The following is a 24,273-nucleotide window of genomic DNA, read 5'->3' on the forward strand; positions in this document are numbered from 1 at the left end:
TTACAGGTGCAAGTAAGGTTAAGTGCCTTGCTCAAGGGCAAATCAACAGATTTTTCACCTAGTCTGCTCGGGGATTCAAACCAGCGACTTTTCGGTTACTGGGCCATGCTCTTAACCGCTAAGCTACCTGTCTCCCTGATTTTCTCCAGGTCCAAGGTGTACATGGCGGACCTTGAGTCAGGGTTGCACTACCTGCTGAGAGTAGAGCTGGCTACCCACCAAACCCTGGAGGGAGAAGAGCTAAAGACCTTCAAAGACTTTGTGACAGTGGTTGCTAAGGTATAAGTGCTCTAAGGCTGAAGTGGGTCCGCACAAACAAGTAAACAATATTTACCCTCTTGTTTCTATTAGAGAAGTAACATTTATCTTTTCTTTGATTCTTGAATCCCAGCTCTTCCCCGGTCGCCAGTCTGTGGTAAAACTCTTAGAGACTCTTCTGGAATGGCTGGTCAGTCTTCCCCTGGAGAAAATCCCCTTTGATGCCATCCTCGACTTGGTCAACAACAAGATGCGGGTAAGGGAGGCATTTGTGTGTTATTTCATTATCAAGTGCTCAAATAGATCAAATAAAATAGCTGTTTGGCATAGTTTAAAGGGCCATTCAGGAATAATTGGTAAAGTGGGGGAGGCTCTCCCTTTTTGCAGAAGGGGTGTACTTGAATGCATTTCTAATGGAAACAATCCATTTCCACTAGCATTGGTACTTTACCAAAAATGCTAGCCAGATTATTCTTAACATTGCTAAGTAACCAGTAATCAAATTTAGAAACAGTTTAGCGGAAACAACCACAGCCTAAGGAAGTCAAATTAGTTAAACTATCCTTTTAACCTCTACCACTTCTCTCTCCCGGATCCGGGATCCTCCTCATCAAAAAAGCTGACTAGCATAGCCTAGCCTAACGGGACAGGGATATCATATAATATAATTTTCATGAAATCACAAGTCCAATACAGCAAATGAAAGATAAACATCTTGTGAATCCAGCCATCATTTCCGATTTTTAAAATGTTTTACAGCGAAAACACTATGTATTTCTATTAGCTAACCACAATAGCCAAACACACAACCGCATATTTTCACCATGTTTCCACCGCATAGGTAGCTTTCACAAAACCGACAAAATAGAGATAAAATTAGTCACTAACCAAGAAACAACTTCATCAGATGACAGTCTTATAACATGTTATATAATACATTTATGTTTTGTTCGAAAATGTGCATATTTGAGGTATAAATCATAGTTTTACATTGCAGCCACCATCAAAAATAGCACCAAAGCAGTCAGAATAATTACAGAGAGCAACGTGAAATACATAAATACTCATCATAAAACATATATGAAAAATACATGGTGTACAGCAAATGAAAGATAAACATCTTGTGAATCCAGCCAATATTTCCGTTTTTTTTTAAGTGTTTTACAGCGAAAACACAATATAGAATTATATTAGCTTACCACAATAGCCAAACGCATTTATTCACCGCAAAGGTAGCTTTCGCAAAAACCAGCAAAAGATATAAAATGAATCACTAAACTTGAACAAATTCATCAGATGACAGGATCGATATGACTACAGCCAGTGGAAGTGCCGGGCGCCAAATTCAAACAGAAATCTCATAATTAAAATTCCTCAAACATACAAGTATTTTATACCATGTTAAAGATAAACTTGTTAATCCCACCACAGTGTCCGATTTCAAAAAGGCTTTACAGCGAAAGCACCACAAACGATTATGTTAGGTCACCATCAAACCACAATAAGCACAGCCATTTTTCCAGCGAAAGATAGCAGTCAGAAAAAGCAGAAATAGAGATAAAATTTATCACTAACCTTTGATTATCTTCATCAGATGACACTCATAGTACTTCATGTTACACAATACATGCATGTTTTGTTTGATAAAGTTCATATTTATAACAAAAAATCTGAGTTTACATTGGCGCGTTACATTCACTAGTTCCAAAAACATCCAGTGATAGTGCATAGCCACATCGTTTCAACAGAAATACTCATCATAAATGTAGATGGTAATACAAGTTATACACATGTAAATATAGATATATCTCTCCTTAATGCAACCACTGTGTCAGATTTCAAAAAAACTTTACAGAAAAAGCAAATCATGCAATAATCTGAGACGGAGCTCAGAACAATAGCCAAATTATCCGCCATGTTGGACTCAACAGAAACCAGAAAATACATGATAAGTGTTTCCTTACCTTTGATGAACTTCATCAGAATGCAGTCCTAGGAATCCCAGGTCCACAATAAATGCTTGATTTGTTCAATAATGTCTGTTATTTATGTCCAATTAGCTACTTTGGTTCGCGCCTTCGGTAAACAATTCCAAAGTCAGAAAGTGCCTCCACTATAACGTGACGAAATGTCCAAAGGTTCCGTAACAGTCAGTAGAAACATGTCAAACAATGTATTGAATCAATCTTTAGAATGTTGTTAACATACATCTTGAATAACGTTCCAACCGGAGAATTAGATTGACTTCAGTTGAGCGATGGAACGGAGCTGCCTATCACGTGAACGCGCGTGGTCAAAGCATGGTCAGCTCGTGGCAGTGGTGACTAATTCCTGTCTCCTTCGGCCCCCCTTCACATTAGTCATCAGACAAAGTTCTATTGACTGTTGACATCTAGTGGAAGCCGTAGGAAGTGAAAACTCATCTATATCTCGCTGTAATTTCAATGAGAGCTTGGTTGAAAATCTGCCACCCTAAGAAAAAATCCAAACAGGAAGTGGAACTTCTCAGGTTTTTGCCTGCCATATGAGTTCTGTTATACTCACAGACATAATTCAAACCGTTTTAGAAACTTCAGTGTCTTCTATCCAATACTAATAATAATATGCAAATATTAGCAACTATGACTGAGGAGCAGGCTGTTTACTCTGGGCACCTCTGTGCACCTCTGTGCACCTTTCATCCAAGCTACTCAATACTGCCCCTGCAGCCATAAGAAGTTAAAGTATCCAAAACTTTATTTCCTCAAAAACACATTTTCATTAAATGTTGGTTTTTGCCAACAAATGGCCGCGACATCCGACAGGTTCTTGTAGGCCGCCACAAAATTAGTAGGGGTGTAACCGTTCACTAAATCAATGGTTTGGTATGTACCTCTGTTCTTAGGCCACTGTTCTGTGGGGGGTTTCAGTCCAAAAGGAGGGACAATTTTTCATATTAGCAATGGGAACATGTACATGTCAAATCCCATAGAGAATGATAACTAAATGCTAACGAGCGCATTGCGAACATTGTACAGTTTCACGTAAACTATACAAGTATACAAGTAACTCAAATGTTACTTGCAGTTTGTTGCACACACTAAACAAATATTAACCAGCAAGGTTCTTGATCCAGGAGGGGATTCTCTGCTGTTATCAAGCAAGGCTTGATTACGTAAGGAGCTAACCACTAAGCTAGATAGCTAACTAGCTACTAAATTAGCAAACCAAATGCACAACATTTGGCACATTTTAGACAGTAAACTTAATAGTTAGAAGATATCTAGCTGGCAAACATTTAGTTGTGAATTCCATACTGTAATTAGATCACCCACAAGGTGATCTACCAAACATTGAAGGTACCAAACATTGAAGGTCCCCAAGAACACAGTGGCCTCCATCATTGTTAAATGGAAGAAGTTGGTAACCACCAAGACTCTTCCTAGAGCTGGCCGCACGGCCAAACAGAGCAATTGGGGGGGGGGAAAGGGCCTTGGTCAGGGAGATGGCCAAGAACCCGATGGTCACTCTGACAGAGCCCCAGAGTTCCTCTGTGGAGATAGGAGAACCTTCCAGAAGGACAACCATTTCTGCAGCACTCCACCAATCAGTCCTTTATGGTAGAGTTTATAGACGGAAGCCACCCCTCAGTAAAAAGGCACATGACAGCCCGCTTGGAGTTTGCCAAAAGGCACATGAAGGACTCTCAGAACACGAGAAACAAGATTCTCTGGTCTGATGAAAGTGTCACATCTGGAGGAATCCTAGCACCATCCTACGGTGAAGCATGGTGGTGGCAGGATCATGCTGTGGAGATGTTTTTCATTGGCAGGGACTGGGAGAATAGTCAGGATCGAGGGAAAGATGAACAGAGCAAAGTACAGAAAGATCCTTGATGAAAACCTGCTCCAGAGCGCTCAGGACCCCAGACTGGGTCAAGGGTCACCTTCTAACAGGACAATGTCCCTAAACACAAAGCCAAGACAAAGCAGGAGTGGCTTCAGGACACGTCTCTGAATGTCCTTGAGTTTCCCAGCCAGAGGCCAGACTTGAACCCGATCGAACATCTCTGGAGAGACCTGAAAATAGCTGTGCAGCGACACTCCCCATCCAACCTGACAGAGCTTGAGAGGATCTGCAGAGAAGAATGGGGAAAAACTCCCCAAATACAGGTGTGCTAAGCTTGTAGCGTCATACCCAAGAATACTCAAGACTGTATTCGCTGCCAAAGGTGCTTCAGCAAAGTACTGTGTAAAGAGTCTGAATAGTTATGTAAATGTCATATTTCAGCAAAAAAATCTAAAAACATGTCTTAGCTTTGTCATTATTGGGTATTGTGTGTAGATTGATAAGGGGGGAAAGTATTTAATCGATTTTAGAATAAGGCTGTAACGTAACAAAATGTGGAAGAAGTCAAGGGGTCTGAATACTTTCCCGAATGCACTGTATATCACTGTTAACTTTTTTCCTCACTGCCCTGACCCAAGATCTGCTGGCCTAATTTCAATTTCTACTGGAATAGTTTAAGTGCATTGGCGTCATGTCGGGCTCATAAATTGAGGGGCTCTCTTTTTCTTCAACTGTTTTTTACCATGATTGCATTTAGAAATGTTTTGCAATGACTGGGTTTATCAGAATGCAAGTTTCTCCATGTGGGACTAGCAACTTGAAAGCGCCTCCGGAGGATTACCAGTGGAATAGTTTAGCCTCCCTCTCTGGGGATGTCTGATTTTGCTGTTCTGTAACATCACTCATCTTGCTGGCTGAGAAAAATGTATTGTGGACAGCTGTAGTACATGCGCCTTGGCAGAATTTTTTTTTTCTCCATGTTCCTAATTGGCACATTGTTCAAAAGTAATTTAGTTCACCTCATGCATAGCACATCCAGTGAACCGATGGCCCATAGTAGACGGTCCTGTTCAAATACACATGTCATTACAGCCTTAATAATACAGTATGTGGTAGATGGAAAAACCTTGGTCCACATTTCGCGAACTGCATTACCAAAACTGGCAGCTTGTGACAGACCAGTTTGGTTCAGTCCCCTGATCTACTCTGGCTTAGTAGTGAGTTTTTCTGACTCTCTCCCTGACCACCTTCAGATTTCAGGGATGTTCCTGAGTGACCAGCTGCAATGGGTGGGTTGCCAGGGAAGCAGAGTCGGACTGAGGGGCTACCCCTGTTCACTGTGGACCCTGTTCCATGTGCTGACCGTCCAGGCGGCCAGCCGGCCCGACGCATTGGCCAACACCGGTACGTACGCATGCATATACATGCAGCAAAATACTGGTGTAATTAAGAAACATCCATGTCATAGCAATACTGCACACCTTCGAAAATAGATGACAACATCACGATTGGTACCATCATGAATATCTCAACTGTGGGATGATTATGAAATGTGTGCCTTGTCAAGAAATCGACTGTGCTTCTCTCTCGTTCCCCTGACCTCCTCCCTTCTGTCCCACCAGGCCTGGAGGAGAATCCCAAGGCAGTGCTGCAGACAATGCGCAAGTACATTGTGAACTTCTTCGGCTGCCAGGAGTGTGGGAAGCACTTTGAGGAGATGGCCGTGGCGTCTCTGCCCCAGGTGAAGTCTGTTGACCAGGCGGTACTGTGGCTCTGGAGGAAACACAACCAGGTCAATGGACGCCTCGCAGGTGGGGAACCTACCTCTATATCGGCATCGTTTGAGATCTCAAACCTAACCTGGAGAATATACTGTCATTAGAAGTATATAATCCGTATAGTAGATATATACTGTGGTATAGGTTAGTAAGCAACGTGTGTTAGAATTGAGTAGGCCGGTCAAAATGACTGGTCTCGACTTGGGCCAACAATAACTTGACCTGGTGTTATACCTGTGTTATTGACCCTGTGTTCTCTCTGTAGGAACAATGAGTGAAGACCCTCACTTCCCCAAGACCCAGTGGCCCAGCCCGGACCTCTGCCCCACCTGCCATGAGGAGCAGGATGGCATCCACGTGTGGAACGAAGACAAGGTGCTCATGTTCCTCAAGCAGCACTACGGGGCCGCCAATATCTCCCCCAAACACATGTACAGCAGTCAGCATGATCCAAACCAGGAGGCCCTCGGATCTCCTGACAACAAGCCCATTAAAGCCACACAGGAAAAGACCGTGGCCCCTGAGAGCTCCCTACTCCACGCCAAGCAGAGTGACGTGGAGGGAGCAGGGCAGGCGGGCACAGGGGCCCACAGGGAGACCAGGCCGGGGATGAGCTTCCTGGGTCTGGGCTTCTCCAGTGTGGACATGAGTCTGTGTGTTGTGCTCTACGCTTTGTCCTGTGTCTTTCTCATGGTCATGTTCTTCTTTTTCCGAGTCCGCTCCAAAAGGTGGAAGATCCGCTATAATCGTCCATATGTATAGCAGTCTACTGGTCCAGGTCTGCACATTTGACTGAGAAAAGAGTTTTGTTTTTTTTGGAATTGAGTTTTCCTTTTTAAATGTAGATTAGAAGGTTGCATTTTTTATTTATTTGTTTATGTTTTGTATAATATTTGCTGTGAAGAAACAGTCTCCAGATCAAGTATTTTACAATAGTGGATGGTTGAAAAAGTTTTAGTCCCCATAACAGAACCCCATAACATTGTCATGGGGGAAGGACTTGACTGTACACAATTCATTCCCAATACAATGTCTCTTAGCTATGATGGTAAGGAATTGTAAATAGTGTAAAACCATGACAGAGTCCAATTAATCAAGTGTTTTTTATATCTTTCTATCTAATTCAACGGTATTGGTCATGTTTTAATGGACTAAGATGAACCTCTGGAATATTTGTATTGACTACTACTAAAATCTTACTGTGTGAATTTATGATTTCAACCTCAATGTATTATTTTCCAGACCTATCAAGGAGATCACTTATTACAACCTATTAATGTTGGCCCATAACCATGAGAAAGAGAGGAGCAAGTACAGCCTTATTTTACCTAAGTGCTTGTTGTCTAAATACTTGGTGTGCATTTGAAGTCCTCTGTATTCTCCCAGACCCTAGGTGGCCTTAACGTGATTTCATCATTCATTCTAGTCAAGATAGTATGTGGTATAATACACTATACACTACCGTTAAAAAGTTTGGGGTCACTTAAAAATGTCCTTGTTTTTAAAAGAAAATACACTTTTTTTTGTCCGTTTAAAATAACATCAAATTGTTCGGAAATAGTGTCGACATTGTTAATATTGTAAATGACTATTGTAGCTGGAAACTGCTTTTTTTAAATTTTTATTATGGAATATCTACATAGGCATACAGAGGCCCATTATCAGCAACCATCACTCCTGTGTTCCAATGGCACGTTGTATTAGCTAATCCAAGTTTATAATTTTAAAGGGCTAATTGATCATTAGAAAACCCTTTTGTGATTATGTTAGCACAGCTGAAAACTGTTGTGCTGATTTTAAAGAAGTAATAAAACCGGCCTTCTTTAGACTAGTTGAGTATCTGGAGCATCAGCATTTGTGGGTTCGATTACAGGCTCAAAATGGCCAGAAACAAAGTACTTTCTTCTGAAACTCATCAGTCTATTCTTGTTCTGAGAAATTAAGGTTATTCCATGCGAGAAATTGCCAAGAAACTGAAGATCTCGTACAACGCTGTGTACTACTCCCATCACAGAACAGTGCAAACTGTCTCTAACTAGAATAGAAAGAGTGGGAGGCCACGGTGCACAACTGAGCAAGAGGACAAGTAAGTTAGTGTCTAGTTTGAGAAACAGACGCCTCACAAGTCCTCAACTGGCAGCTTCATTAAATAGTACCCGTAAAACACCAGTCTCAACAGTGAAGATGCTGACCTTCTAGGCAGCCGTTTCCAGCTACAATTCTCATTTACAATATTTCGGATCAATTGTATGTTATTTTAATGGACAAAAAATGAGCTTTTCTTTAAAAAATGATATTTCTAAGTGACCCCAAACTTTTTAACAGTAGTGTATATACAAAAGTATGTGGACATCCCTTAAAATGTGTGCATTCGGCTATTTCATCGACACTTGTTTCTGACAGGTGTATAAAATCGAGCACACAGCCATATAATCGCCATTGGCAGTGGAATGGCCTTACTGAAGAGCTCAGTGACTTTCAACGTTGCACCGTCATAGGATGCCACCTTTCCAACAAATCAGTTCATCAAATTTCTGCCCTGCTAGAGCTGCCAAGGTCAACTGTAAGTGCTGTTATTCTGAAGTGGAAACGTCTAGGAGAAACAACGGCTCAGCTGCAAAGTGGTAGGGCACACAAGCGCACAGAACAGGACCGCCGAGTGATGTAGTGCGTAAAAATTGTCTGTCCTCGGTTGCAACACTCACTACCGAGTTCAAAACTGCCTCTGTAAGCAACGTCAGCACAAGAACTGTTCGTCGGATGCTTCATGAAATGGGTTTCCATGGCCAAGCAGCCGCACATAAGCCTAAGATCACCATGCGCAATGCCAAGCATCGGCTGGAGTGGTGTAAATCTTGCCACCATTGGACTCTGGTGCAGTGGAAACGCTTTCTCTGGAGTGATGAATCACTCTTCACCGTCTGTTGGCTGAATCTGGGTTTGGTGGGTGCCAGGAGAATGCTACCTCCCCCAATGCATAGTGCCAACTGTAAAGTTTGGTGGGGGAGGCATAATGGCTTGGGGCTGTTCTTCATGGTTCGGTCTAGGCCCCTTCGTTCCAATGAAGGGAAATCTTCATGCTACAGCGTTCAATGACATTCTAGATGTTTATGTGCTTCCAACTTTGTGGCAACAGTTTGGGGAAGGCCCTTTCCTGTTTCAGAATGATAATGCCCCTGTGCACAAAGCGAGGTCCATACATAAATGGTTTGTCGAGATAGGTGTGGAAGAAATGAAATGCCTTGCAAAGAGCCCTGACCTCAACCCCATCGAACACCTTTGGAATGAATTGGAATGCTGAATGCGAGCCAGGACTAATCGCCCAACATCAGGGCCCGACCTCACTAGTGCTCTTGTGGCTGAATGGAACCAAGTCTCTGCAGCAATGTTCCAACATCTAGTGGAAATCCTTCCCAGAAGAGTGGAGACTGTTATAGCAGCAAAGGAGGGACCAACTCCATATTAATGCCCATGATTTTAGAATGAGATGTTCAACGAGCATACTTTTGGTCATGTAATGTACTACAAATAGGGCTGTAGCCAGTTATCTTCAGAATGTATAGGTCATAGTGCATTACACGAACAAAACTGACACCCAATATTACTCAAATGTCCTTGTGTTAATAAAAGTTGATCTGATGATTCATCTGCCCATGCATTATTGTTCATTTTCTTTGAAAAGCTTATTTCTCTACTTAAAATTGATTTATTTGATGCGTAAAATGACAAACATTGGATAGAAACTTGTCCGATGGTGACATGATTGAGTAAATAGCATTGAGTCACAAAATTGCTAATCTGTATTCTGGTTTTATGAAATGTTGTATGTTTCTATATCTGAAATTGGGCACGTTTTTCAGGTAACTGCAATGTTACTGTAATTTGAGAATGAATGTCTATAATGCATGTGATATGCAGGTATGAATGGAAGCACTTACTGTAGCTCTGAACCAAGTTAGACTTAGTGCTTCTGAAAATAGAATGGTCTACAATATTGTGAATAGAACCTTTATGTTTTGTTCCAGGTGCTGGTCCTTGATAATAAATTTTTTTGCCAAAAGTAACTGTATTGGAACTTTGAATTCACAATAGATTGGTGGTATCCCCCGATACTTGAACATTTTAAGTGTGGATTGACTTCCCTGATCAATTCTGTGAAATAAATCATGTTATGCCACATAAACATAGACAAAGCTTACTTGAAGACTTGCAACTCAATTAATTGTACAATTTGCTATAAAATTTATCTCAGTCAGATTGTCGCCAGGATCTGATCTAACTGGAAAATATAACATTTCAATTATGTAAATAAGTGTTAATTTGTTTGTTACTTCTAGTGTGTGTTCTCGCTGCTGGAAATCATTGATTTTAATGTTTATTTTTATTTTTACTCTACTGCATTTAATTTATATTTCTTACTATTTCATTTATTTTTGGTCTCCGTGCATTCTTATTTTTTCATTTATTTTCAAGAGTTGATAATGGATCATTTGAAATTGTACTTTGTTTGAATAATAAAAAATCTGGCATTATAAAAACTCTGAAACGCTAGTGATACTGGCCCAACCACTGTTAAGTATAATTTAACACGGTAAATATTCACATATTCAGGACCAACCCAGATTGGTTAGTGCTATCAGGGATCCGTGGGACGTCCCTACCGTAACTACTACCCTTACCTAACCTTAACCCTTACATTAACTGTTGACATTTTTTACGGCAATGGTGTGACGTCAGTGTGGGGACGTCCCAGGATCCCGTTTAGACTTGAGAAGAGGTTGTTGTCCAGCAAGCAGCAAGCATTTAGGCCTACCTGCAAACAACCACAACGCTGGTGGAGTGTTCCAGAAAGCCAGCTAACTTTGATAGTCAAATTAACTCTTGATTTTCTGATTTAAGCTAAACTTGAATATGTATTGTTGTTTGACGAGTCAATTATACCATGCCAATTTCAAGTATATTTCTCGAAAATAAGTTATTTAAGATGATTTGGTACAAATCACTGGCTGTCTCATTGAGCCTGGAACAGCCCCAAGTAGATAGCGATTGTGTTCATCTTTACCTTATGCCCCATTCGAGTTAAAAATATTTATAGTTATGATTTTCTTTGAGTGCGTACATTTGTGTAAAAACAAATTTCATTTTGAGTAAATTGCTTTTTACTTGTGTACAATACAGTAATATTAGAAGATTGGAGAATGACAGTTGCCTGACTGTAATATTGCCTCACATTCACCCTACAGAATGTCGGATGCGATTGTCTGTCTTTTTAAAATACGTTGAAGTCAATGCAGCGTGAGTGCAGTTCAATCTATCGTCAACGTGAGATAGGCCGTGATTAGTTACTGTACAAGGAAATGCTGAAAAATAGAATGAGGTGGCGGCAATTTTATTCAAATATTTTAATTCTCAGGATCTTTAATATTGTAGCAACCTTGATAGGCACCTTACAATCTGTCACAGGTTACAATTGCCTCACCATCTCCTGGTTATTTTTTGTTTACCTTTGTTAATACTTTACAATAAGGTTCAATTTGTAAAGGGTGTTATAATTCCATTAACAGTTAATAATTTGTAAATGCATTATAAACCATTAATAAACGGTTATATCACATTGGTCAAAATAGTGCAATAACTGGTAAGTGTTTGCCCGCCTTGTCATCTGTCCCTATCCAAATGGCCTTTGCTACCTGGAACTTGCCTGCCATGGAAGTCGTTTCTATCTACCTCTCCTCAATCCTGTAATGAAGTAGACGGAGAACAGCGGCATGCTGCTAAACGGACAGGCTTGACTGCGAGAGATTCGGAGCAGATTGATTTAAGGAATAGTTTCGCTGCACTGGTGCCAGATCTACCTGTGCCTTCATCGCTGGGATTGCATGCATCTGCGACGGCAGTGCTGACTCCAACTACACTGACTACGGCAGCGGTTTCATTGTCGAGTTTGGCCACTCTCTGGATCTGACCGCGCACTGCCTGCTATGGGAGGTCTGGACCTATCGCCGGGAGCAGCGAGCTTACGCTATCCTGCTTCTCGTGGGCCGGTGAAAGGTTCAACAAATTGTGTAAGGGGTAGGAATAGGAGGATTTCTCCATTCCTTTCCCTGGCCGTTGTATTGGGCAGCTCAATGGTGAGAAATGTCTCAGATCCTGAAGCAAAAATGTTGTGCTATCCAGGAGCATGAGTACAGGACAATTCGCCTATCAGAAGCTTCTAAAGCCATGACATATTTTCTGGAATTTTCCAAGCTGTTTAAAGACACAGTCAACTTAGTGTATGTAAACTTCTGACCCACTGGAATTGTGATACAGTGACTTAATTATAAGTGAAATAATCTGTGTAAATAACAAAAGGAATGGCAAAAAAGTCTGGCTGCAGTACCGATTGGCAAATGTACTGCAAATTGAGAAATCATGTGACTAAACTGAATTAAAAGAAGAACCTACGCTATGAAACAAAGATAAATTACATAAAGAATGATAAGATTTGGAGCACCTTAACATTTTGGCAAAATGCAAATTCATCTCCTTTCATTAAATAGATGGCTCATTCTTCACAAAACCCACTGATATTGCCAATTACTTTAATGATTTTTTCCTTTGGCAAGATTAGCAAATTTAGGCATGACATGCATAAGTATAACTGATCAAATTATGAAATTTGAATTTTGTAAATTGTTAGTGTGAAAAAAAATTGTCTGTAACAATGACAAGCCACTGGGGTCTGACAACTTGGATGGAAAGTTACTGAGGATAATAGCAGACGGTATTGCCACTCCAATTTGCCATATCTTCAATTGAAGCCTACTTGATAGTGTGTGCCTGGAGGGAAGCAAAAGTTTTTCCGCTAAGCAAGAATAGTAAAGCCCCCTTTACTGGCTCAAATAGCCGACCAATCAGCCTGTTACGAACCCTTAGTAATCTTGTGGAAAAAATTGTGTGACCAAATACAATGCTTTTTTACTGTAAACAAATTGCCAGACTTTCAGCACGCTTATAGGGAAGGACATTCAAGCACAGCACTTACACAAATGACTAAAGATTGGCTGAGTGAAATTGATGATAAAAAGATTATGGGAGCTGTTTTGTTAGATTGCGGTGCGGCTTTTTATATTATCGATCATAGTCTGCCAATGGAAAAACGTAGATGTTATGGCTTTACACCCCATCCTATATTGTGGATAAAGAGTTAACTGTCTAATAGAACACAGAGTGTGTTCTTTAATGGGAGCCTCTTCAACATAATCCATGTATAATCACGAATTCCCCAGGGCAGCTGTCTAGGCACACATACTTTAAAAAATCTTTACTAATGACATGCCCCTGGCCTTGAGTAAAGCCAGTGTGGCTATGCATGCGGATGACTCAACACTATACACGTCACCACAGTGAGTGAAATGACTGCAACACTCAACAAACTGCAGCAGCAGTTAGTTTCAGAATGGGTGGCAAGGAATAAGTTAGTCCTAAATATTTCCAAAACTTAAAGCATTGTTGTTGGGACAAATCATTCACTAAACCATAAACCTCAACTAAATATTGTACTAAATAATGTGGAAATTGAGCAAGTTGAGGTGAATAAACTACTTGGATTAACCCTGGATTGTTAACTGTCACGGTCAAAACATGTTGATACAACAGTAGCTAAAATGGGATAAATCTGTCCATAATAAAGCGCACGCTGCCTTCTTAACAACACTATCAACAAGGCAGGTCCTACAGGCTCTAGTTTTGTCGCACCTGGACTACTGTTCAGTCGTGTGGTCAGGTGCCACAAGGAGGGACCTCGGAAAATTACAATTTGCTCAGAACAGGGCAGCATGGCTGGCCATTAAATGTACACAGAGAGGTAACATTAATGATATGCATGTAAATCTCTCATTGCTCAAAGTGGAGGAGATACTAAATCATTACTTGTTTTTCTAAGAAGTGTTGACATGCTGAATGCACCGAGGTGTCAGTTTAAACTACTAGCATATGGACACCGATGCATACCCCACAAGACATGCCACCAAAGGTCTCTTCACAATCCCCAGGCACAGACATACACAAGATAAGACACAAACTCTACACACACGTGCACATGGATGTTGTATTATAAATTTGTGGTGGTGACCTGAGGGAACACACTAAATGTGTTGGGTAAGGTGTTATGTAATGTCATGTAGTACTTAAACTGTATGTAACTGTCTTATGTTGCTGCACCCCAGGAAGAGTACCTGCTGCCTTGGAAGCTAATGGGGATCCATAATAAATACAAATACAGAAACAATATTTACCTCCTGTTATTAACCATTTATAAATGCACTTACAAATGCTTATAAGTTGAACCCTTCCGTAGCATCATGCAACCTTATTTTCAGTAGCTGAATAGTTAATGTCTCCCTTTTTAGGTGTGATGCATTGTTGCTCTAACCCAGGAACTGAAGAGGTTGGTTTTCATGATGTGTCTTGACCGACCTTTGAAACCCTGATGCCCTGGCCAAATTTACATCAAGGACATTACTCAATCAACATCACATCTCTGTGATAGTCCAAGTATGGTGAATGTGCTGGTGTGAAATGGTAACTAATACCTTCGGTTGGGGAAACAATGGAGGTATCCTCTCACAACGTTGAACGTTTTGGTCTTCATACCCACCATTCATTGACTGAACATGTTTAATAAAGTGTTGAATCTTCTCACATGTATGTAGTGATGAGTACCAAATACTGCCTATGAGTACTGTATGTCTAAGCTCTGAGTGTACCTTATTTTAAAGTGACAGAACTACAAACATAAAGGAGTTACCAAAATGTATATACACTACTGGTCAAAAATGTTAGAACACATACTCATTCCAGGGTTATTCTTTATTTGAACTATTTTCTACATTGTAGAATAACAGTGAAGACATCAAAACTGTGAAATAACACATGGAATCATGTAGTAAACAAAAAAGTGTTAAACAAATCAAAATAGATTTTATATTTCAGATTCTTTAAAGTAGCTACCCTTTGCCTTGATGAAAGCTTTGCACTTGGCGTTCTCTGAACCAGCTTCACCTGGAATGCTTTTCCAACAGTCTTGAATGAGTTCCCACATATGCTGAGCACTTGTTGGCTGCTTTTCCTTCACTCTGCTGTCCGACTCATCCCAAACCACCTATCTGATGCAACACTCCATCACTCTCCTTCCTGGTAAAATAGCCCTTACACAGCCTGGAGGTGTGTTGGGTCATTATCCTGTTGAAAAACAAATGATAGTCCCACTAAGCCCAAACCAGATGGGATGGTGTATCGCTGAAGAATGCTGTGGTAGCCATGCTGGTTAAGTGTGCCTTGAATTCTAAATAAATCACAGACAGTGTCACCAGCAAAGCACCCCCACACCATAACACCTCCTCCATGCTTTATGGTCAGAAATACACATGCAGAGATCATCCGTTCACCCACACCGCGTCTCACAAAGACATGGCGGTTGGAATCAAAAATCTCCAATTTGGACTCCAGATCAAAGGACACATTTCCACCTGCAATTTCTGAGTCTGCTAACTCTAATGAACTTATCCTCTGCAGCAGAGTTAACTCTGGTTCTTCCATTCCTGTGGCGGTCCTCATGTGAGCCAGTTTCATCATAGTGCTTGATGGTTTTTGTGACTGCACTTGAAGAAACTTTCAAAATTCTTGAAATTTTCCTGATTGACTGACCTTCATGTCTTAAAGTAATGAAGGACTGTCGTTTCTCTTTGCTTATTTGAGCTGTTCTTGCCATAATATGGACTTCGTCTTTTACCAAATAGGGCTATCTTCTGTATATCACCCCATACCTTGTCACAACACAACTGATTGGCTCAAACGCATAAAGAAGGAACAGACATTCCACAAATTAACTTTTAAGAAGGCACACCTGTTAATTGAAATGCATTCCAGTGAAATATCTATTTGTGGTTAATATTTCCTAGCTAGTGCTAGCAAACGTTAGCTAGCTGAGCAGCATGCTAAATTATACAGCAGAACTTCTGTATTCAAAAGTGAAACAAATTACATAGAGAATTTCTCCTGTGTGAAAATGGGTATCTAGTGCACGTTTCTTTTGCGCAATCTCTTCTCTCTGGTCTTTGCACACTTCTCATAACCTCGTCCATCATGATTCTTCACGACGCACTGTCACATGATGTCAGTGTCATCAACATTCTGGGCACGTTCCAGGTCTTCTTTATTTCAAGCGTGTTTCACAGGGAATTTTTACAGAAACCCGCAAACCACACCAATAATATGACTTGAGATCTTGAGATAAAGAGTTCATTCCTGGAATAAATAAGTGTACCAATGTATCATCAGGGTTTCAGATGTAAGACACATCATGGGAGTTGACCATTGGTCTGAAACCAACCATTTCTGTTCCTGGAACAGAGCAACAATGCATCACACCCAAAGTGAGAAAATAACTATTGTTTAACTGTGCAACCATTGGAAAAAAGTTTGCATGATACAGTACATAAGCATTCAATATTATACGCATTTGTAAGTGCATTTATAAATGGTTAATAGTTGGAGGTAAATAGTGGCTCACTATTTGGCAAGCACTGACTGGCTGTTTTTACCAATTTGTTATAACCCATTTATTAATGGCTGATAAGGCATTTACAAATGATTAATTAACAGTAAATGACATAATTACAAACCCTTTACCCTTTACAAATGGAACCTTATTGTAAAGTTGTTACCCTTTCTTGTTTATGTGCAATCAAGATTGTTATTAGCTCATTGTGAAGCTATGGGGATCTCCGGTTGTGACCACTGTTAGAAATCTGGCGCTGACACGCAATAGCACTTTACAATTGCCCCACCATGTTTAAAACTATGATGTCGGTGTTGTATCCATAGCTCCAAATGAATCTAAAAGCGGTTACATTTCCTTAGCTCTATTAATTTACAGTGGCAGGGGCAGGCTGTTGAAATTACAGATTGTGCCTTTTAATATATCAAAATCCTTTTACCTCTCTAGCCTATGTTTGGAGGGGTGTCAATTCATTAGAAAAATACATATTATTGTTAATCAGTCCACTACTAACATCACATCTGCAGATAATCATTAGATTATCACTGCAGTACAAATCCTACATTAATGCTGGCTAGATAATCAGAAGCTGAGATTCAAAATCAAGTTTTCATGCCCTTCCTCATTCTTTAATTGCAAGAATATCCTTTTCAATATAGTCTTTAGACAATAATCCTAGCAGTATTGGATAATACCCACTTATCCTCCATAACCTATGAGTTATCCTTGCCATATTATAAGAAATAACAGGCACATCCAGCTCTTTCTTTAATCACAGACGAGTAGTCATTTGTGTGCAGTGCCCTGTGTGTCTGGCTCCTAGTTGGCACATAGACGCAGTATGCACACTATGTACTCAGCATGCCAAGTTGGGACAGGCACTGCATTGCAGCGCTGTGCATTTGCCCAAGTCTTGGCACACAGGCTGTCTGATCACACAGTGTAGATCATCTACTGTAAAGAACATAAGTCGACAGTATTATACCATAGTGTGCGTGACAACCCGTATGCCGGAGCTCTTTATCTGTCTTCTGTATTTTAGACGGTCTCAGTAACAATCAATCTTCCGTCTTATTAATCTCTGAAACAGATGAGGTATGTAATACATGTCTCCATTTCCCAGCTCTATAGTACACAGTCACCCTCTGCAGGGCAGTTATCCGCATTAGCTCTCTCTATGTCCTTAAATGACTCCTCCTCTCCGTCTCACACCCTCCCTTCCTCTGTCTGTGTCTATAGCCTACCCCCCTTTCCCTGTGACACATACGCTAGACGTTGCATTGATTGTGCATAGAGAACCTCACCCTCTTCTACCACCTCAGTCTCGAATGGAGAAGGAGAGAATTGGAGTGCTTCTGTTCTTTCTGGTGGGCAACCTTATCTTTTATCTGAATGTATGTTTGACTTGTTTAGAGAGGACTGTACAGTACAGGTTAGAGACTGTTTGTAATAGAAGGATGAGTGTTGGCTGACTTTCTGTGCAGGTAACAGTTAGTACAGTCTATTGAATACCTGAAAGCATATGCAGAGCAGTTCAAAACTTGTATCTCATTCCTCTGTATTAACAATCATGAATATAAGTTCTGGAAAATAAATGTTAGCTTACTGACATGTTTTGTTGGAAATAGTTGCAAAGATACTGTGAACTCTTACTCTTTTTTAAATAGCATATTAATATGCATGTTGTATTGTCTGAAGCTGGATAACTTTTTTCTCCATCTCCTCTTTCTATCTGTCTTTGTCGGCAGATGCCCTTTCAGCCGGTCCTGTCTCCAGTGAAGACCTGCTCTCATCATAATGTCCCAGCTCCTGCATGTGGAGATCCCCAACTTTGGCAGCTCTGTGCTGGAGAGTCTGAACGAGCAGCGCCTGCAGGGCCAGTACTGTGATGTGGCCGTCATGGTCAACGGCCAGTCCTTTAAGGCCCACCGCGCCGTGCTGGCCGCCAGCAGCCTCTACTTCAGAGACCTGTTCAGCGGCAGCTCTCAGGGCATGTTTGAACTACCCTCCTCGGTCACCCCGTCCTGCTTCCAGCAGATCCTTTCCTTCTGCTACACGGGCAGGCTGACCATGGCTGCCAGCGAACAGCTCGTGCTCATGTACACGGCCGGCTACCTCCAGATCCAGAACATTGTGGAGCGCAGGATGAATCTCATGCTAAAGGCCAACTCTCCACACTGCGATTCCCAGACGGCCACCACCGAGGATCTGGGCTTCGAACCGTCAAGCCCCAACTACAGCCATCCGGCCCTGTTGCCAGGCGACACACTAATGGCCACTTGTAGGATTAAGCAGGAAAGATGTGAGTCCCCAATGAGTGAGGAGCACACAGCAAAGGGCCTCAAGGGCTACGCCACGAGGAGCAGTGCTCAATGTTACATGAGGGCAGGAGGGAGTGGTATTGTACCCGGAGTACAGTCGTACCCTATGGCCTCTGGGGAGCGCTCTAGCCCAGGGGCCTCCAGCCTCCCAGCCACTGACAGCCCCACTTCCCACCCCAACGAGGAGGAGTTTGAAGAGGAGTTCTACGGCAGCAGCAATACAAACGGGGTTTATGGGCAGAATTATGGGCACCCAACCAACTCCTACAGCAGTAAATGATCCATCCTCTGTGTTACTTTTTAGAAGCACCAGTAGTTCTCATTTGAACACAACTTCAGCTTTACAATACACTGTCTGGTATTGAAATTCTGCCTCCACTTGTTCCCCCAGTGCAGGATAAGTTGGACGTGTTGTCCCTACCTCTGGCCACTGAGAGGCGCTGTGTGCTGATCGGCAGGGACACGATGGCGCTGCCACCCAGTCTCATCAGCCAGATTGGCTACCGCTGCCACCCCACCCTGTACACAGAAGGGGATCCCGGGGAGAAGGTGGAGCTGGTGGGAGGTAAGACATAAGCAGTGACACCTGATATAGGCCACTCTATAATATGTATGTCTATGGTGCATCTCAGCTCGCCTCAAGCACTGACTCAATTAACACTAGAACCGCTGGGCTTTTCAGCCTTTAAGTACCCGCTAGAGAACATTGCTGGGCATCCCCTTTAGCGTCCGCATCAGATGAATATCAACCTGCAAGGTGTGCAAACATAGGTGTGCATAGGTATGCAAACATAAGCACCAACTCTTGAAAATATATTGTAAAGGATAAATTGCATAAAGAAATACTCATAGAAATATATCCATGTAAAAATATAACAATAGTTATTTGTTTAGATAGTGTGAAGGATATGTTTTGGATAATCCTACAAAGTCCTACTGAAAAACGTATAGCCTATTTTAATTTATTTTATAATAAAACATTAGTGTAATACATTTGATACATTTTATTTCTAGATTTGATTAGTAATAGAGTTATAATAAGTATTACAGTCCAGTTACAGCTTCTTTTGACAAAGTAGAAACAAAAAATCCAGCTGTGCAGGTGAAATTATTTGCCGTATTCCTAAACAAAAGCACCAGTGCATGAATAATTGTAAAGGATGAATTGCGTGAAGAAATATTTGTGGAAGTATATATATGACTAGATATAAAAACAACAGTTTTTTGTTTGGATAGAGTCAAGGATATGTTTTGTATAATTCTACAAAGTCCTAGTGAAAAATGTAGGCATACAGCCTATTTTCGTTTCCCTTACAATAAAAACATTAGTGCAATATATTTGAGCAACTTTATTTGTAGATTAGATTAGTAATAGTTAAAGTAAGTATTACAGTCCAGTTACAGCTTCTCTGACAAAGTAAAAAACAAAAATATATAATAATATAACCAGTCAGGTGCTCAGGTGAAGTGATTTGATATATTCCTAAATAGAACCACCAGTGCATGAACAATTGTAAAGGATGAATTACAAAGAAATATTTGTGGAAATATATCAATGACAAGATATAAAAAAAAACATCATTTGACATTGTCCTCTTTTTCCCGAGTGGGAGCTATGGTGCGTAGGGAAGAGGGAGAGCAGGACGCGCTGCTGCCTTGGCGGCTGTAGCTGCTTTCTTGGCGTTCATGTGGTTCTCACGAAGCTCACATGCCAGATCCATGATGAAGTCTCTGCTGACTATCTTGTCAAGGCATTGCTTGTACAACACGTGCGCATTGATAGCAGCCACGTCGATCACGTTGTAGGACACTGCAACAGGCCAGCGGCAAGTACCTCCTTTTACAGAGTACAGTCTTGCCATCTGGACGAGTGCATCCACACCAAGCTATTGCATAAAACCAAATAGAATAGAAAAGGTTTGAATTTTGTATAATAAAACTAATAGTAATATCAATAATATTAACGTAATACAATATAATGAAAGGAGAAAATATTTGTTGCATGGCAGATGGAAAGGCAGAGCTACATACCTTTGTGCGATTGTAGTCTGTCACTGTCTCCGATTTCTTCTTCTGGTAACTGCTGATGGCAACAGTGGGATGCATGGTGCTGAGGATTGCAAACACTCTTATTTATTTTACATCTGTACACTGTGAGTGTTGCTTTTCCACTCTCCATCACTGATGTGGAGTAAAGCTCCGCTGGTATGTTGTTTTGTGCAGAGGGCGGAAGCTCCAGTCTCTGTTTGTTCACTGTTCCGAGCAGGCTAGTTTTCTTTGCCAGACTCCTGTCTCACTGTGGCAGGTTGGATCACCGTCTCAGTTAGCCCTGTTCTAGTTTTGCTGCGGCGAGGCTCAGGCATCAGAGGCAGAGTCTCGAATCAGAGGAATAATCTTCATCAGAAACGTTGATTTCAAGCTCAATATCCGATCCTCCATCCGATTCCAGCTCATCTAAATTCTACAGAATATGCAATGCTGTCAGTGTGTCCATTCGTTTGGTTCGGCTTGCCATTGTGAACTACACACATTGTATGTTGTTCTTAGTTTCTGATTTGACTCTCTGAGGGGAGATTATACAATTTCCAGGCTTTCATAATAAAATAATTAGACCTCCCACAATTCTTTATCATCATTACACTATTGTTCTAAATTCAAACCCCTTCTCCCTCGTCATTCAGATCATTAAAATTCAATCACCCTCTTCACCTTCCTCCTCATCATTCAGTTCATTCAAATTCAGTTGTGAAGTGACATGCACAATTATCAGTTTCTATCTGGTTTCTATCACCCATTCATCCATTGACAACACTCATTCAGTGAGGAGAGAGTTGCATTAGAGCCTCTGTACCAACACCCTTCGGCACATTTCTCTTGGCCCCTTAAGTTAGAAAAAAATATGAAAAAACAACAACAGGTAAACAGCCTCTAAATACCTTTCTGTTTGTGATTTAAAAATTCTGACAACTGAGCAATGTAAAACATAAATATTTAGGAAAAGTCAGGGAAGGAGCAGGACGTTGCTATTCTTTGGGGGGGCAGATATTTTTTATTTACAAAATCAAACGTCAGTGGCCATTGGTTGTTGTAGTGTTAAAGACCTAAGCCCTCACATGCAGACAGTATATTTTCTTCTTTACAACTGTATCATACAATACAGAGACGTTATCATGGACATAGAGATCATTAGGGAGGCCCGCCATTTTATTGTTTTCATCATGGATGTGAACGTGAGTAGCATTGCTCTGTCCTTTTCCCCAGGTTCTGGTGTATATATGACTCGTGGCCAGTTGATGAACTGTCATTTGTGTGCTGGCATTAAGCACAAAGTGCTGCTGCGTCGGCTGCTCGCCACCTTCTTTGACAGGTTAGACTGTTAAATTCTACAGTGCATTTGTAACTATATTGCCGTAGCCAGATTCTGGACCTAGGCAGTAGGCTACTAGCTCTTTATAAAGCATATTTAGTAATTTTAGACAGAGAAAATGAGAGAGGAGGTAGAGAAAATGATAGAAAGGAGAAAGGGAAAGCCCTATGGATACTGATTATGCTATTGTGTACATAGAAACACACTGGCCAATAGCTGTGGAACTGGAATTCGCTCCTCCACCAATGATCCCAGTCGAAAACCGTTGGACAACCGAGTCCTAAACACTGTCAAACGTAGGTGCCCTTCTGTTTTCTCAGGTGTTAAACTCCATACTGTATTAATTTGGCTCAACACTATATGTAAAGTTGACAATATGCATTTCTTTCAGTGTTGTCTTGTCTCTTTCCTCTCTTTTGCAGTCTACTGTCAGAACTTTGCACCTAATTTCAAAGAGAGTGAGATGAACGTGATTGCAGCCGACATGTGCACAAACGCACGGCGTGTGCGAAAGCGCTGGCTGCCCAAGATCCAGTCCATGCTCCCGGAGACCAAGGAGAGCAGCAGAAGCTCCTGCAAGGGGCAGTCCAGGGCCTGTGCGTCATCCCAGACAAGTGTGCTGTCGTCGGCCTTGCCCTTTGAAATGGACTTCAGACACCTGACGTCGTCCTACCTGACCCTAGAACAGCAGCTCTACGCCGAGAGCCGCAAAGAGACTCTCCTACCTCACCTGCAGTTTGTGGGATCCACCAGGTCAGAGGAGGGGGCTGCAGCAGCAGAGCTGGCTGAGTCCGAGACAGAGCATGGGCCTGAGCGAGGAGAACGAGGAGCCCAGGCAGGCCAAGGAACTGAACGCCTCTCTGAGTGCTTGGAGAGAGCAGCTGAGGTCCCCTCCCTCAGCACACAGGGTAAGGCTGGGGCCGGGGGCTCCCCCTCCTCCAAACACACAGGACAGCAGGAGGACAAGTTGCTAGGAGATGACCAGTGAGCTCCTAACATCCCTCTTCTCAACCAATCTATATATGTCTATGTATGTGTATTTAAGCTTTGGCTACTCTACTGCATGTAACATCGCAGAAATAGCAGTTCAGACATGCACTTAAAAGAAATCTGATGAAAAATGAAATGCAGTATAATAATTCCCTGAAGAAGAAGAGAAGAATGCTACTACTGTGGCACCTGATGGACTCGCTGATAGATAAGGTGGGTGAACAGACATGGGGCGAATGAGGAAAACCGTTGAGTTTTTAGTTGTCGTCTGTAGTTTGTACTCTTGTAAAGCCTACAAGACCAGAGGTCTAGGGTTGGCTTTTATGTGCATTTACCCTCTACTACACCACTGGTCATAATGTATGGCTCACTACTTCTACCAAAAGTTCGGTACCACTTTATTTTACAGTACAGAAATTACCTGGTATTTTACATAGAAATTGCATTGTAAAATGGTAATTAAACAATTCTAATAACCTATAACCTACATTTGTTAATTTCAGGCTCAATGCAAGTAGCACCACATCACCATTTGGTACCAAGTAGTTAACAATAGTTTAAAGGTTTTTGAAGTAAGTAGCAGAAAGTACCCATTAATACCTCACAATTTCCTAGAAAATACCAAGTCATTTCTGTTCCTTAAAATAATGTGCTACCAACGCTTCTTCATTGATTTCTGTTTTCTAATTGTTCTGCTTCCACCTAATTACCTCTGATGTGACATTATGTTCATCTATATAATCAACTGTTGGCACTGAATAAGACAAACATTACCAATAACAACATGGGGAGGCCACACAATATTGCTTCTATATTCCTTTATTTTAATCAGCTTCAAACTGTCGGTCCACTGAGATGCATTGAAGGTATAGCCCCAGTGAGATTGATCTGTTCTTTACCTTATATCCAGTACTGTTTTGATATTACTGATTGGAATATGTTGAAAGATTCATCCACCCAGGACTCATCCATCAACATTGAGGAATATACACATCAATCACAGGCTTCATTAGGAAATGTGTTGATATTGTTCCCACAATAGCAATCCGGACATGCCCCAACTAAAAACCCTGGATCAACAGAGATATCCGTACCATGCTCAGAGCCCATACTGCAGCATTCAATGTCAGCAGAACGGACCCTGATGACTCGGTGGGGCGCGATGCGTACAAAGCAAGCAGTTACGAG

The 24,273-nt window shown here is 41.4% G+C and overlaps 2 protein-coding genes and 1 long non-coding RNA gene across 4 annotated transcripts in view; 2 read left to right on the forward strand and 1 right to left on the reverse strand.

Annotated features, from left to right (window-relative positions):
- The window catches only part of qsox2 (quiescin Q6 sulfhydryl oxidase 2), a 65,716-nt gene extending 54,238 nt beyond the window's left edge, over positions 1–11,478 (forward strand). Inside the window, exons 8-12 of the mRNA XM_071400116.1 lie at positions 150–279; positions 392–514; positions 5,340–5,490; positions 5,709–5,897; positions 6,130–11,478. Of these exons, the coding sequence (XP_071256217.1) occupies positions 150–279; positions 392–514; positions 5,340–5,490; positions 5,709–5,897; positions 6,130–6,626 (1,090 nt within the window). The 3' untranslated portion in view covers positions 6,627–11,478. The remainder of the gene's footprint in view (positions 1–149; positions 280–391; positions 515–5,339; positions 5,491–5,708; positions 5,898–6,129) is intronic.
- Positions 11,479–17,667: 6,189 nt separating this feature from the next.
- Positions 17,668–23,886, forward strand: LOC139575113 (nucleus accumbens-associated protein 2). Of its 2 annotated transcripts, none has more exons than XM_071400117.1 (6): positions 17,668–17,774; positions 18,156–19,000; positions 19,120–19,293; positions 21,990–22,095; positions 22,294–22,391; positions 22,518–23,886. In XM_071400117.1, the coding sequence occupies exons 2-6, from the start codon at positions 18,205–18,207 to the stop codon at positions 23,081–23,083; spliced, it is 1,740 nt and encodes a 579-aa protein (XP_071256218.1). In that variant the 5' UTR covers positions 17,668–17,774; positions 18,156–18,204; the 3' UTR covers positions 23,084–23,886. The 2 variants fall into 2 exon arrangements, with proteins under 2 accessions (XP_071256218.1, XP_071256219.1); XM_071400118.1 differs by having other exon boundaries at positions 18,156–18,709.
- On the reverse strand, positions 20,058–21,755 carry LOC139575117 (uncharacterized). The gene is made up of 2 exons (XR_011674896.1): positions 20,760–21,755; positions 20,058–20,614 (listed from the first exon to the last, which is right to left on the reverse strand). It is a non-coding gene; the product is annotated as an uncharacterized lncRNA (long non-coding RNA).
- Positions 23,887–24,273: the final 387 nt, after the last annotated feature.

Source organism: Salvelinus alpinus, chromosome 5, assembly GCF_045679555.1.
Source record: "Salvelinus alpinus chromosome 5, SLU_Salpinus.1, whole genome shotgun sequence".
Classification (NCBI taxonomy): Eukaryota; Metazoa; Chordata; class Actinopteri; order Salmoniformes; family Salmonidae; genus Salvelinus; species Salvelinus alpinus.

Bases quoted from the DNA above. Each gene is read 5' to 3' on its own strand.
- LOC139575113 (XM_071400117.1), top strand. From the start codon at position 18,205: ATGTCCCAGCTCCTGCATGTGGAGATCCCCAACTTTGGCAGCTCTGTG. The intron at 19,001-19,119 runs GTAAATGATCCA...TTGTTCCCCCAG, and splicing joins CCCAACCAACTCCTACAGCA to TGCAGGATAAGTTGGACGTG. The intron at 19,294-21,989 runs GTAAGACATAAG...CCTTTTCCCCAG, and splicing joins GAAGGTGGAGCTGGTGGGAG to GTTCTGGTGTATATATGACT.